This window comes from Phoenix dactylifera, chromosome 5 (genome assembly GCF_051530095.1).
Source record: "Phoenix dactylifera cultivar Ajwa chromosome 5, Ajwa_hap1_PhDact_Kaust_v1.1, whole genome shotgun sequence".
NCBI classification, from domain to species: Eukaryota; Viridiplantae; Streptophyta; class Magnoliopsida; order Arecales; family Arecaceae; genus Phoenix; species Phoenix dactylifera.
Genome location: NC_143194.1, coordinates 35,035,734 through 35,047,942, shown reverse-complemented (window position 1 = coordinate 35,047,942; position 12,209 = coordinate 35,035,734). Strand labels below are relative to the sequence as shown.

Here is a 12,209-nt window from a genome sequence, read left to right as displayed (position 1 = left end):
ATATTGGTATTTATGAAAGGCAAAATGAGCTTCGGGGAGGAGAGAATCTTAGCCAACTTTGCTGCTAGAAACAGAGGAGTAAGAGTAGCTACGAGAGGAGATGATAACCAACCAGTGGAGCAAGCTTCCAGTGCTCCAGCCACCCAGGCAGATATTGATGGAGTATGCTCAACTACTCGAGCAGCAACAACAGTTTCAGGCCTCTCCTCAACCTGCGTATCCTCTAGAATCCTACGATGAGAGGTTTAGGAAGCTCAACCGCCACAGTTCGACGGTGGAGCTGATCCTTTAGCAGCCGAGACGTGGATTCAGGAGATAGAGATGATGTTTGATGCGTTACAGTTCCCCGAAGATATAAAAGTGAGAGTACCCATTCCAATGCTTAAAGAAGAGGCTGAGATATGCAATTCGGTCTCACTTGTTCTATCTTTTCACCAACTATAAAGATGTTTTAGAAAGGGCTCTAAAGGTTGAAGCGTACGAGATCCAAATAAGAGGGGTGACAAGAAGAGGCTGAAACCAACAAGAGCCCAAATTGACCAGCAGGAAGACTCAGGGGAACAACTGTAAGAAGAACAAAGATGTCGAGACTTGTGGGTACTGTGGCAAGAATCATGATGGGCCTTATATCCTCCCAATTCAATCTGTAACATGAGGTGAGACAAGTTAACTTAGTTCCAGAAACTGCCCCTTCTAAGGGCTTATCAAGCAAACTCGTGGCCTAGTAGCCCTTTAACCCTAGAAGCCAGTCGCATAATCTTTTAAGATTATACCCTAAGGTCATGTTAGTTTAGTATTTTCTTTATTTGGTTTCCAGTGAGGGTAATTGAGGTGTAAGATGCCACTAATATCCTCCCAAATTAACAAACAATTCAATTTAGAATATACCCTGCATCTAAGAGAGACCCATCTCCCCATCCAAATTTTCTGAGGTTGCAAGTCAAATTTTCTGACACTTAGGTACTTGACACACATGTATCATGTCTTGGTAACTCTGGTGACAGAAGAATTAAATACTTAAATTAAGCAAGCGGCCACCATGACAAACACAAGCAAGTCCAAATACTTTAGAGATACCACTAAAGCTTGTGCCTCTATGTTTGGATATGAATTGCCTGGACGGTAGTTTTGTACCATGTTACAACTTACAACTATGTTAAACATGCTGCATTAAAGCAGCAACTGGCTATGCAAGTATCTCTGTCCTTGCACAAGTCTAATTTTGTGAATAATCTCTTTGCAGAAAGCAGTAAAAGGGGTTATACAGATAGTGCGGGGGGTGGTGGTGGAGGGGGGGGGGGGGGGGGGGGGGGGGAGGGGCGTGGGGGGGAGGGGGGTGGAAAGAAGATGCAAACAAGAGGAATGAAATGATATGACAATGAGAGGGAAAAAATACCTCTATACTTGAGGGTAAGCAACTAAACCATGTTATATTGTTTAAATCAGATTAGCCAGAGGCGTAACTGACTAGAAATACCCCACAACATGAATTTTTAACAATTTTTGTGCATATAAAATATTTGGCATATCTGTTGGGAAAAGGTATAGATACATTTTAGCTTTTGATAATGGTTAGGCTTCTAATTTTTCAGGTGGGAACTTTTCAACTCGCTGCTTATTTGCCACTTGCTTCTGTTTAGTTTATGCTGAAGTCCCCCTTGCTGTCTTTTAGTAAAAATATTGCATCAAGCTTTTGTTGCATTTTATTTTTTCTTTAGTATTTTCCATGTTTTCAAGATTCAGAATTTCTTCAGTATTTTCCATAAGATTCCGATGAAAACTGGTCTACACAAGTCTGACAGACACACTATTACATATTTGAACCATTAAAAATTTACTGTTGCTGCCAAAACTAATGCGTCTTTTCAACCACCTCAGTACTGGGTCATCTAGCCTTAGGTTAGCTGGTTGCCATCCCTCTCCGCTTGTACTAGGTCTAGGGTTCAAACACTAATTATGGCATCCCCATCATATTACTCAAAAACCCTTGTAATTAGATGATGTCTAGGTTAGACTTGTGGATTACAAATCAAGAAAGGATCAGAGTATACTGTAATTTTAATAGTAATAAGAGACACCTTTTTACCTTTTCCTTTTCTTTATTCAGGCATTCAAGACAGTAGTGGAATCCCATCAAGAAATAAACATTCCTAAGATTGTACACCAGAACTAGATGTTAAAAATTGCTGGTTATGAATATGGTTGTACACAGAGCATATCTCAAGACTTTAAGGAAATTCACATACTTCAGCATGCTGCTAAATAAAAATGAGGAGCAATTTGTTATGTTGATAAGTTCATGAAGTTTACAACCATAACCATCCAGCCTTTCACCAACCATCTGGGGTCAGCAAGTAGAACAAAATATTCAAAAAAGGGAAATAGGTATTAAAATATTCATAGCTTACTGCCAGGAAAAACTATAAATCAAGCTTGTAAATAGAGTGAGTAGAATGGATTATATCTAGCTTTGTCAGGCTTTAGTTGATTCAGATCCAAAACTAGTCTACTTGACTAGCTCTCTTAATCATCTAAAGAGGATTTCACTTTCTTCAATGAAAAGGTAATAATTTTTTCATGTTGGATTGGAAAAGAACCTTAGTTCTCATTCCCAAATGCAACCACTACTTCAAATGAGTGGTACTTTCAGTTTCAAGCAATCACAAATTTCTTCCCCCAACTTTTGCAAAAGATAAATGCTTGGTAGACCCATTCGAGGGATAGAAATTATGGGATCCTTAAAATTTATTATTAATATCTACTACTTTCATAGAATTGCAAATTATTTTCTGTGGGGCCCAGCAGATGGCATCCTAAGGAAAAGGTAATGCAGCATCAGCTGTCCCATATTTGAGTCCTGCTAGGAGTGCTCCATATGGAAAACAAAGGATCCTTTGTTATTAAGCGAAGAGATAAAATGTTATTAACAGCGAAATATGTGATTTATATATTAAGAATACCCATGGTTATGTGTGCTATTATGCTATGTCAATCAGAACCTAAACACTAACCTGTGGATTTCTCGAGACCCAATACATATCTCCATCGAAATCACCGCCAGCCATCTCATCAGCCAAAGATCGTGGCCCTTTTGTAGAGAAGAGAATAGCATATTTAGAATTTCCTACAATCTTATCCAGGTCTTTGACATAAGTGGCAGTTAAGATGTGCATGTCACCAAAGTGTAGCCCAGGTTGCCTATAAACAAGAACATCTCCAGAAACATGTCCATTTTCACTGCATATTACGGATAAAAAGATGCATATCAAACCAGAAATATTTTAGAGAATGTGAATTGAGCTTAATATTACAAATGCAAGGACTTGAGCAAGAATGGATAATTATTCAGGGGAAATTTGTGCAAAATTATAAATAATAGTTGCAAAAATACATACAGGATGATACAAACTTCATTAGGTTTTAATGTTCCGGTTGGATCCACTGATCCCATTAAGTAATAACACTCGCTTACAGGAAGTTTTCCTTCCTTGAGTGCCTTCATTTCCTCCCTCCTCAGCACCAACAGTCGAGACTGCAAATATGGCTCATCGAGTGGAATTCCACAAAGAATCATTCTTGCCACAAGAAAATCATCCATATCCCCATACTTAAGTGCAACTGTAATTTTAAATGAATAAATTAAGTCAATGAAATATATCTTTCAGAAATAAATTTTCAGAAAAAAATTGTAGATGAATGTCAACATGTCATAATGCAATTTTTTTATGTAAGTGCAACTGTAATTTAAATGAATAACTTAGGTCGATGAAATATATCTTTCAGAAATAAATTTTTAGAAAAAAATTGTAGATCAATGTCATAATGCAATTTTTTTATGTCAATTAGTAGCTTGGGAAATAAAGACACTAGAAAAAAAAAATCAAATTGCGAATCTTGAACATTAATATAACAGATAGTCTTACTCAAGATCGAAGGAACCGGTACCGGGCACCGTACCGGTTCTCCAACGGGACGACTCAGTATGGACCGTGCCGGGCCCCTACCGAGAAAGGCCACGCTGTCGGAGCCGGAGAAGGAGAAGAGAAAGAGAGAGCGAGCGGGGAAGGAAGGGAAAAAGAGAGGCGGCGGACATCGGCGGAGGGCCGCGGGGGGCCAGCGGAGGCCGCCGCAGCAGCTGATTTTCCTATTTCATTCCCTGCGGCCCTCCGTCAGTGTCCACCACCTCTCATTCTCCCTCCCTCCCCCGTTCGCTCTCTCTTTCTCTTCTTCTCCGGCTCTGGTAGCGTGTCGTTTTTACAACCCGAACCGTACTGGTGAGCCACCGGTACGACTCGGAACGGGTGAAACCGCCAATTCGGGACAGTTCCGCCGACCATAGTCTTACTACAATTTACTAAAGTAAATATACCATCGCTCTATGTGCATTTACAAAAATGGTACCTCTAAGTGCAGCTTGTTTATTGTACTGAACATTTTGTGCATCATCCAGAGCATTCATCAGAAGTTCCAAAAAGTACTCTTTTGGGACTCCTCCATAGTGAAGAAGAGCAATTATGTTCCTCGATAAAAATGTTCTCTTCGGTCGATTGCTGGAGCGAAAAAGGAACAATTATTATTTCTAAAATGCATCGCATATGAAGAAAGGTTGAAGCTTTTCTACATCCAAGTAAAATCATATAGCTGCACTCACTATTCACCAAAACTAGGCAACATGAAGCATTAGGTAATAATTCATTTCATTTTCCATCAATGCAGTGTATATCAACAATTGAACCCCCAAGCTTGAAGAGAGATGTTAATCAAAATTCGGAAAGCCTTTATATATGTCAAGTTATACACAGTTATTATTTCCTAAGATGCATAGCAGAACAAAAAATGTTAAAGTGTTTTCACATCATAGTGAAAACATATAGTAATAACAATACATATACTGACCGAGGCAAGAAAAATATTACACATGCTTTTTCAATTTTCCATCAATGCAATATGTAGTAACAATGAAATCCCTAAAGTTTGAAGAGAGATAATAATCAGAAAGCCTTTTTTACATATTTCAAGTTACGAAAACTCAGAAAATATTAGTTTAAGGTTGGTGCAATATGTAAGCATGCATGTAGGTACCCAACGATGAATGCACATGCAGGTTGCATTATGTCTCTGTAGATCTAGAAGCATTTAAAAAATCTCAGTAATTATGATGATAAAAAACACAATTTATTAAAATTGCATATCATTTATACACAATAAATAAAACACAACTAGAAGTTATACAAAAATACAGCTCTTTGTAGTACAAACTAAAGACTGAATGTCAGAGATATTGATGCATATAGAATCATTTTACACTTAAAATAGTTATGTATTTATGCCAAAAGCTAAAAATCTAACAGGAGGGGCAGTGCTACAAAAACAGGATAAATTGAGGGATATATGTGAACATAGTTATTTTCACAGGGGTGCATGGATTCATCTAAAAGTTGCCAACCAGGCTATGCAACATCAACATTGCACACAACTATAATAAATTGCAACAGGAGTTCCTGCTCAAATGGGAAATCTAATTCACAGTCACTTCTAAAATTCCCTCAAGCATATAAATTTATCGAAGAAATTAATGCATGTCAAAGATGAGAAACCATAGTATGTATATCCAAAAAGCCAAGAGTCAACCACAATGAGCATAGCTCAGAAGCAAAACAGAAAAGTAATTTGCATCATGAAATAATCAAAATAATAATATGGATTTGAAAAGAGAAGCCAACACTACGTTGTCCTTCCGTTTCAGATTAAACATACCTTGAACCAACAACTTCCAAAGAGTTGCAAGATTGGATGTATGAGATGCTTGGATCCGCTTCAACTTTTAGCATTGAAGGTCGTATAAGAATAGTGTTTGGAGGAAGCTATAAACATATATATGAAAAAATGACTTGCCTAGACAAGATTATTATTAAAAAAACTAAAAATATAAATATAAACTTGAAGACGTCAAAGTACTAATAAGACATTCACTTATTTATCAAAACATTGTATCATGCAAAATTTACAAATTATATAATAAACATCATGGAATTGTCAAGTAAATAGCTGATGAGTGAGTGAAACATCAATCAAGGACTTTCTACCCATTAGAAGCATGATCTCTAGTCCATATAAACACACTTGACTCCTCTAAGATTGGTGCCAGCAATTGGGGCCGAATCTATCAAATCAAACCAAGATCCGCCAAACTAGGAATTGAATTAGCCAGAAACCAGGAAGATGCCGCCACCCAAAATGAAACAAGGTCGAACTGGGGTCCGAAACCTAGCTGAACAAACTGGTTCCACCCAGCATCAAACGATTATGACCCAATTTGCCCAGGCCAAACTGGGCCCTTTTATAAAACCTGACCCTCCCCACCCCCCATGTTCGATCAGCTGATCTCTCTTTTCTCTCCTCTTTGAAACCCTAGCCATTGCCCTCTCCCCCACCCCTCCGCCTCACCCTCCTCCAAATCCCCTACTCATCCTTTGGCGATGACTCCATGGGGGGCCTCGTAGATAGCTCCGGCCCGAATCAACAATCTCCATCCCCTATCGACGGCCTCGACACTGATCGATGAGCTTTGGTCTTGATTAACAACATCCAACCCCAATTGACAACGTCCAACCTCACCAATAGATGGTCCCCTGATCAATGACCTTCAGGCTCTAATCAACAAGCTCCGACCCCCGATCCACCTCTCCTTTGGTATGTCTTTTCCTTCTCTCTCTGCCTTCTTCTTTCCTTCTTGCTTGTTTGCTCTTGGTGGCCACTGATTAACACGGCATGCGTACTATGTCAGTATAGTATGGTACGATACTACCAACCAAGTATAGGTCAAGATACTGGTTTTGCAAACCTTGGATCAATCTATGATCCAGTTCAGTTGGGCCCACTCGACGCAAATTTTTGCACTTGTTGCTCAAGTCTGGGAATAAAAAAATGACCAGTTGAAAAATTTAGTTGGTTCTGGGTCGTACCTTTTTCCTACCTGATTCAATACAAAGTTACATGTGCCTAGCTAAGAGTCCCATTGTGGTAGTGTGATTGCATCAAGTTGAATTCAGATTGGTCAACTTCAAGTCTAGTTAAAATTTGATTAACCCAAACTAGGCATAAACATGATTAGGTTAGGACAATCCACATCTGTAAACTACCTCAGGTTTAGATTATGTAGTCAACTCGATTAGAATAAAAATTAAATATTAAATATACACAATATAAATAATCCCCCAATCTCTCTTCCTTTACCACCTAAAACTGAACCCCTGCTTTACTCTCTCCCTCACATGTAAACCTGGTCAGGGAAAATAGAAATGATGCTCACCCCCATGGGTATATAAATCAAGATCTAAAGGCCTCATTCCTCGTTCAATGAGTTAAAAGGGCCTAAAGACCATGAAGCAATAAAAGATGCCAAACAAGGGGCCAAACTAAAAGTTAAGCTTGGCGATTCCTATGAGTCTGGTGGAGATTTTAGAAAGGAAGGGAAACTTGAAGATGTTGATAAGAATCTAGGCCATAAGAACGGACTTCTAATCTTCTTGGAACTTGTGGAATCTTTGAAGGGTTCCTTAGTTTACAGTCTTACAGATCCTTTTGAATTCCACGATCCCTCAAACCCTAGATTATTATGGGTTACATCATTTAAGAATGGGAATGGGTGAGAGTGAGAGGTTTTCTCCCTTATTTCCCACATCTCTTCAACTGTAGTGACCTAACATGGCCCATAAACCGTTCAAACCAAACATGTCTGATGAACAAGCTATTTTCAGGTTTTCCTAAATTTTGGCATCACTAAAAGAATGACTTGGGATGATTTTGGTTAGTGAAATTTAAGGATAGCTAGTTTTTAATCAAGGTACATATTGCTTTTGCAAAAGATGTACAAACACTACTTACATTTGACTTCTATGAGGGCACATTTGATCCATCCAGCATGAATTCATGTCCCCAAACATGAAAGCAACCTCGAAATTTACTAGAATATACATATGTAAATCTCAAAATAACTAGAAAATATTTCTATTAAAATTTTTTGTTAACTTAATTTGAAATTCAAGAAGTTTTGGCAATAAAAACTTGTAACTTAAAAAAAAATAATTGTCCATATAAGATATAACAACAATTTACCAACTGTATCATTAATTTTCCCATAAATATTAATAATTATTAAAAAAATAGATTCTATCATGCTTTGTCAAAAAGATAATTGAATGTAGTTTAAGATATGCCCTACAATGTATTAAGCTTTTAACCTGTAAGAAAAAATTTTAGAACTTATAAATTACCAATTTGAAGGAAGGAGGGTGGATTTAGGGGAACAATAAATTAAAGCTACTTTTTCATTTAGAATTTAAAAAGAGATTAATCTTAATGTTATTCGAAAAACAAACAATAAAATTATCTGAATAAGGGACGCTCCTATGAATTAAATCTTGTCAAAGTTAAGATTTGACTTCATTTATATTTGTTGGCCGAGCCACAAGGGTAGGAACAAGGTTTGTCGTCGGGATATCAAACCTCATACCAATACTATTCTATTACAGTATCGGTATGCGGTACGGTACGATAAGGTTCGGCGTATCGAGTATCGGTAATTCGGTAAAGTACAGTACCACGTATTGGTTCGGTATCGGTACAGTACGGTATGTTAGGTACCAACCAGTACAACAAACCTTGGGTGAGAATGTTTTCTTGCTAAAAAATCCCCCTTACGTGTTTTCTATCCCTTCAAGGGGGGATTCACTAGGCTGCAGTATGTTTAGGGCCTTGATGACCTTCAAGCCGCTAAACTATCACATGCAACAGTCTAAGCACAATATTAGTGAACCACTCCACTATATATAGACAAGAAAACCCTCTTTAGAGGCTCGTTCACCCAATAAAATGTTTCTAACAACAATCTGCACTAATGCATTTTTGAAGTACAGTTGCAGCTATATAGAGAAAAGGTTTAGTGCACAATCAACTAATGTGTTCTTCCTTTTGTCCAAACCTATACAAAGTAGAGTCAGATTGGTACTTTGCTTTGCAACCCTGAGTGCTGTAAAAGTATTTTTGTTTGAGCTGTACTGAATGTAGATTACTACATTCATACTAAATTTCACTTCTCAATTGTCATATATGTTTTGAGACTGCATAATTTTACACCACTAGCAAAATTTTTCTAAATAACACTTATGAATAAAGTCATTAGTATGTGTAATAGCTTGCCAACCAAGTAACTACACCATATGTTATAGCACCATTATGAAATTATCATAAAAATAAAAATCTTTTATCTATATCATGCAACATGATCTACAGAATCCTGAATTACTGGCAAACTTTTGACAGCAAATGAATTGATTCAAGTTATTGTGAAGACACACTGACACCTTTCACTGTCACTAAAGGCAAAGATAATAAATATACCTACCCGTTTGTCTATTAGAAGGGTTCCCTTCACAGCACTACCATCCTTGAACAAGCGGAATTGGATGAGCAAAGGCTATCAGAAAAGAAAAGGATAGGAAGTTTCACTAATCAAGCATGAGAATGTAAGAGCTAGAAATTGCAAAGCATGTTACATGCGTACCGGTTCAGCACTACAAGATCTGCATTGTCTTGAACTTGAATCTCTCTCTAAAATGCCAGACCCATCCAAAATTTTCTAAAGATAAAAAGTTGAATGACCAAACAGAAGATTGTTACTAGTAAAATAAAAAAGGAATGATCATCTATACTCAAATGAAAGCATAAATAAATGTTAAAACCACAGCATAGTTAGAATGAAGAGAAAACCAGATGTTTGAGTAGATGTCAAAAGAAAAAGGTTGATATCTCAAATACAAGATTAGAAAAAAAAATTACTATTAAAATATTGAAAGAAATAACCCGAACTTTGCATGGGTTAAGGCATATCATAATTCCTAAGTCCTGACACCACAAAGTAGTTAGAAGAAAGAATAAAGGAGTACATCAATCGAACCGGTCCGTACCGAACGGTTCGGACTGGTACGGACCGGTCCGGTTTGGAATTGGTACCCAAACAGCGTAGATATCGAATCCAGTGGCTTCCCATGCAAAAACCGACCACAACGCATGCATACCGGTCGGTACCGATCATGTACTGATGCGAACTGGCCGGTTCGCATTGGTATGCTAATTTTTTTTTAATATCCACAGCGCCGCACATGGTCTGCTGAACCGACCTGTACCGGTCCGTTCAGCCTGTACCGAACCGGTGCCAACGGGCACCGGTACAGTACAGTGTATAAAAATGGTTCCAACCTAAACTGGGTCGGAATCGATTGGTTCTGTAATTAGACCGGCTTGAACCGGGCCGGTTCGCACCGGTACAAGCCGGTACCAGTGCGAACCAGGCAGCGGTCCAAGCCACTCTTTCCCCGCGCGTGGGCGCGCGGGGAAGAGCGCCCGCGGGCGGGGCAGCACGCCCCGCGCGCGGAGAAGAGCGCCTACGCAGCTGGAGCCCGCGTGGGCGGCATTTAACGCGTCCGCGCGGGGCGCGCAGAGAAGAGCGCCCACGCGGCTGGAGCCCGCGTGGGCGGCATTTAACGCATCCGCGCGGACGGCATTTAACGCGTCCGCGCGGACGCATTTTTTTTGTTTTTTTGGGAAACGCGCGCGGACGCGCGAGCGGAGAACGCGCGGCCGCGCGCGATTCCCCGGGCAGGAACCGCGCCCGCGCGCGATTCCCCAACAGGGAATCGCGCCTGAGCGCGGTTCCCCGCACGGGGCACCGTGCCCACGCGGGCTGCCAGCCCGCGTGGGGGCATTAAATGCCACAGAGTGGCATTAAATGCCATTCTATGGCATTTGACAGGTCCACACGCGTCCCGGGCGCACGCGGACGCGTTTTATTTTTGTTTTGTTTTTTTTTATGTTCGCACGTGTGTGGCCGCGCGCGCGGCTTCGGTTGGGTACCGGTTCCAAGCCGGTACCGAACCGGAACCGTATCGGTGCCGGTGCTCACCGGTATGCCGGTACGGTCGGTTCGGCGAACCTTGGCGCTGCACGCTGTGGATTTTTAAACCACAGCGCGACGTTGTGGTTTTTAAAAGAAGGGGCCGACAACGGCCACTTCTTTTACTGTGGCCGAAAAGCCACAATGCGTACGCTGTGGCTTTTTTCGGCCACAGGTCATGGGCTATGGCCCTTTCGGCCACAATCCGGGTATGTCAAAGCACGTGGCTGAAAGGGCCACGGCTTTTGGCCACGCGCTTGTTTTTGTCGCCGTTCGGCGACAAAATTTGAAAAGCCAAAGTAGTAAACTTCACGCGGCTCCTCTCGTTCAGCTATAAAAACTGAATGAGTCTCTTCTTTTTTACAAATCTAGCGAGGAGAATAAGTCTCCGAGGGATAACCAGAGAAGGGCAGATTTGAGAGATAGCCCACAAATTAAGGAAGAGGTCCTTCTCAAAAAATCCAGCGGAGACTATTTAAGGTGTGGTTTCTTTCTTCTATCTTATTTCTTTAATTTTGTTAATAAGTAGCTTAAAAAAATAGTTTTTAGAAATTGCCAAAAAAAGGAGATCACGCCAAAATTTTCTATTTTGGCTTAAATTTTTGATATGTTGTAAATTTATGGTAGAAATGGAGCGTTCATGAAAAACCAACCCCACAAAGTGTGATATTGGTTGGTCCTATGAATGAAGAGTCGGAGAGCGGCACCAGATTCTATGCAACTTTTGCGACAAGGTCTTCAAGAGAGGAGGGGTAACCAGATTGAAGCAACACTTAGCCGGAAATTTCGGTGAGGTTGCTACGTGCCCGAATTGTCCAGGCGAGATCCGTGTGCTGATGAGGCAGAATCCGCTGAGGTCCAAGAAACGAAGGAGAGGATTTCCAAGAAGAAGGCGAAGGTGAAACATCGAGCCACCTTCCTATCACTCTAGGAAGCCAGAGGAGGCTGAGGATCTAGATGAGGAGAAGGCAGAGATCCAGGCTGCCATACAAGCAAGCTTGGATGATTAGTGGTAGCAGGAGGAGGTAGGCAAACATAGGGCTCGATTTGGACCCTCTTCCTATGAGTCGGACGGTGGTTCTGGGAGCACCAGGCAAGATTCAGAATTCTTGAGGACAACCTTGGTCAGGGAGGGCATCGGCAGAGAACGTGGCCGGATTGCATCCGTGCTGGGTGGTGTTGGTAGCCGAAAGAAGTTATCTAGAGAGATTCCACTAGGAGCGACAATCCATGATGTATATCCGCATGCTCTTCC

General features: G+C 40.5%; 1 protein-coding gene across 8 annotated transcripts in view; it reads right to left on the bottom strand.

Moving 5' to 3' along the window:
• Positions 1 to 12,209, bottom strand: part of LOC103708395 (RNA-dependent RNA polymerase family protein) — a 41,691-nt gene that overhangs the window by 9,973 nt on the left and 19,509 nt on the right. For 7 of the 8 annotated variants that reach the window (XM_089930957.1, XM_089930960.1, XM_089930962.1 and 4 more), the window contains 6 exons: positions 9,566 to 9,640; positions 9,407 to 9,478; positions 5,758 to 5,864; positions 4,402 to 4,550; positions 3,396 to 3,618; positions 3,012 to 3,237 (listed from right to left, as the gene is read on the bottom strand). In XM_089930957.1, the coding sequence (XP_089787083.1) occupies positions 3,012 to 3,237; positions 3,396 to 3,618; positions 4,402 to 4,550; positions 5,758 to 5,864; positions 9,407 to 9,478; positions 9,566 to 9,640 (852 nt within the window). The remainder of the gene's footprint in view (positions 1 to 3,011; positions 3,238 to 3,395; positions 3,619 to 4,401; positions 4,551 to 5,757; positions 5,865 to 9,406; positions 9,479 to 9,565; positions 9,641 to 12,209) is intronic. The other variant, XM_089930961.1, reaches the window with a different exon arrangement.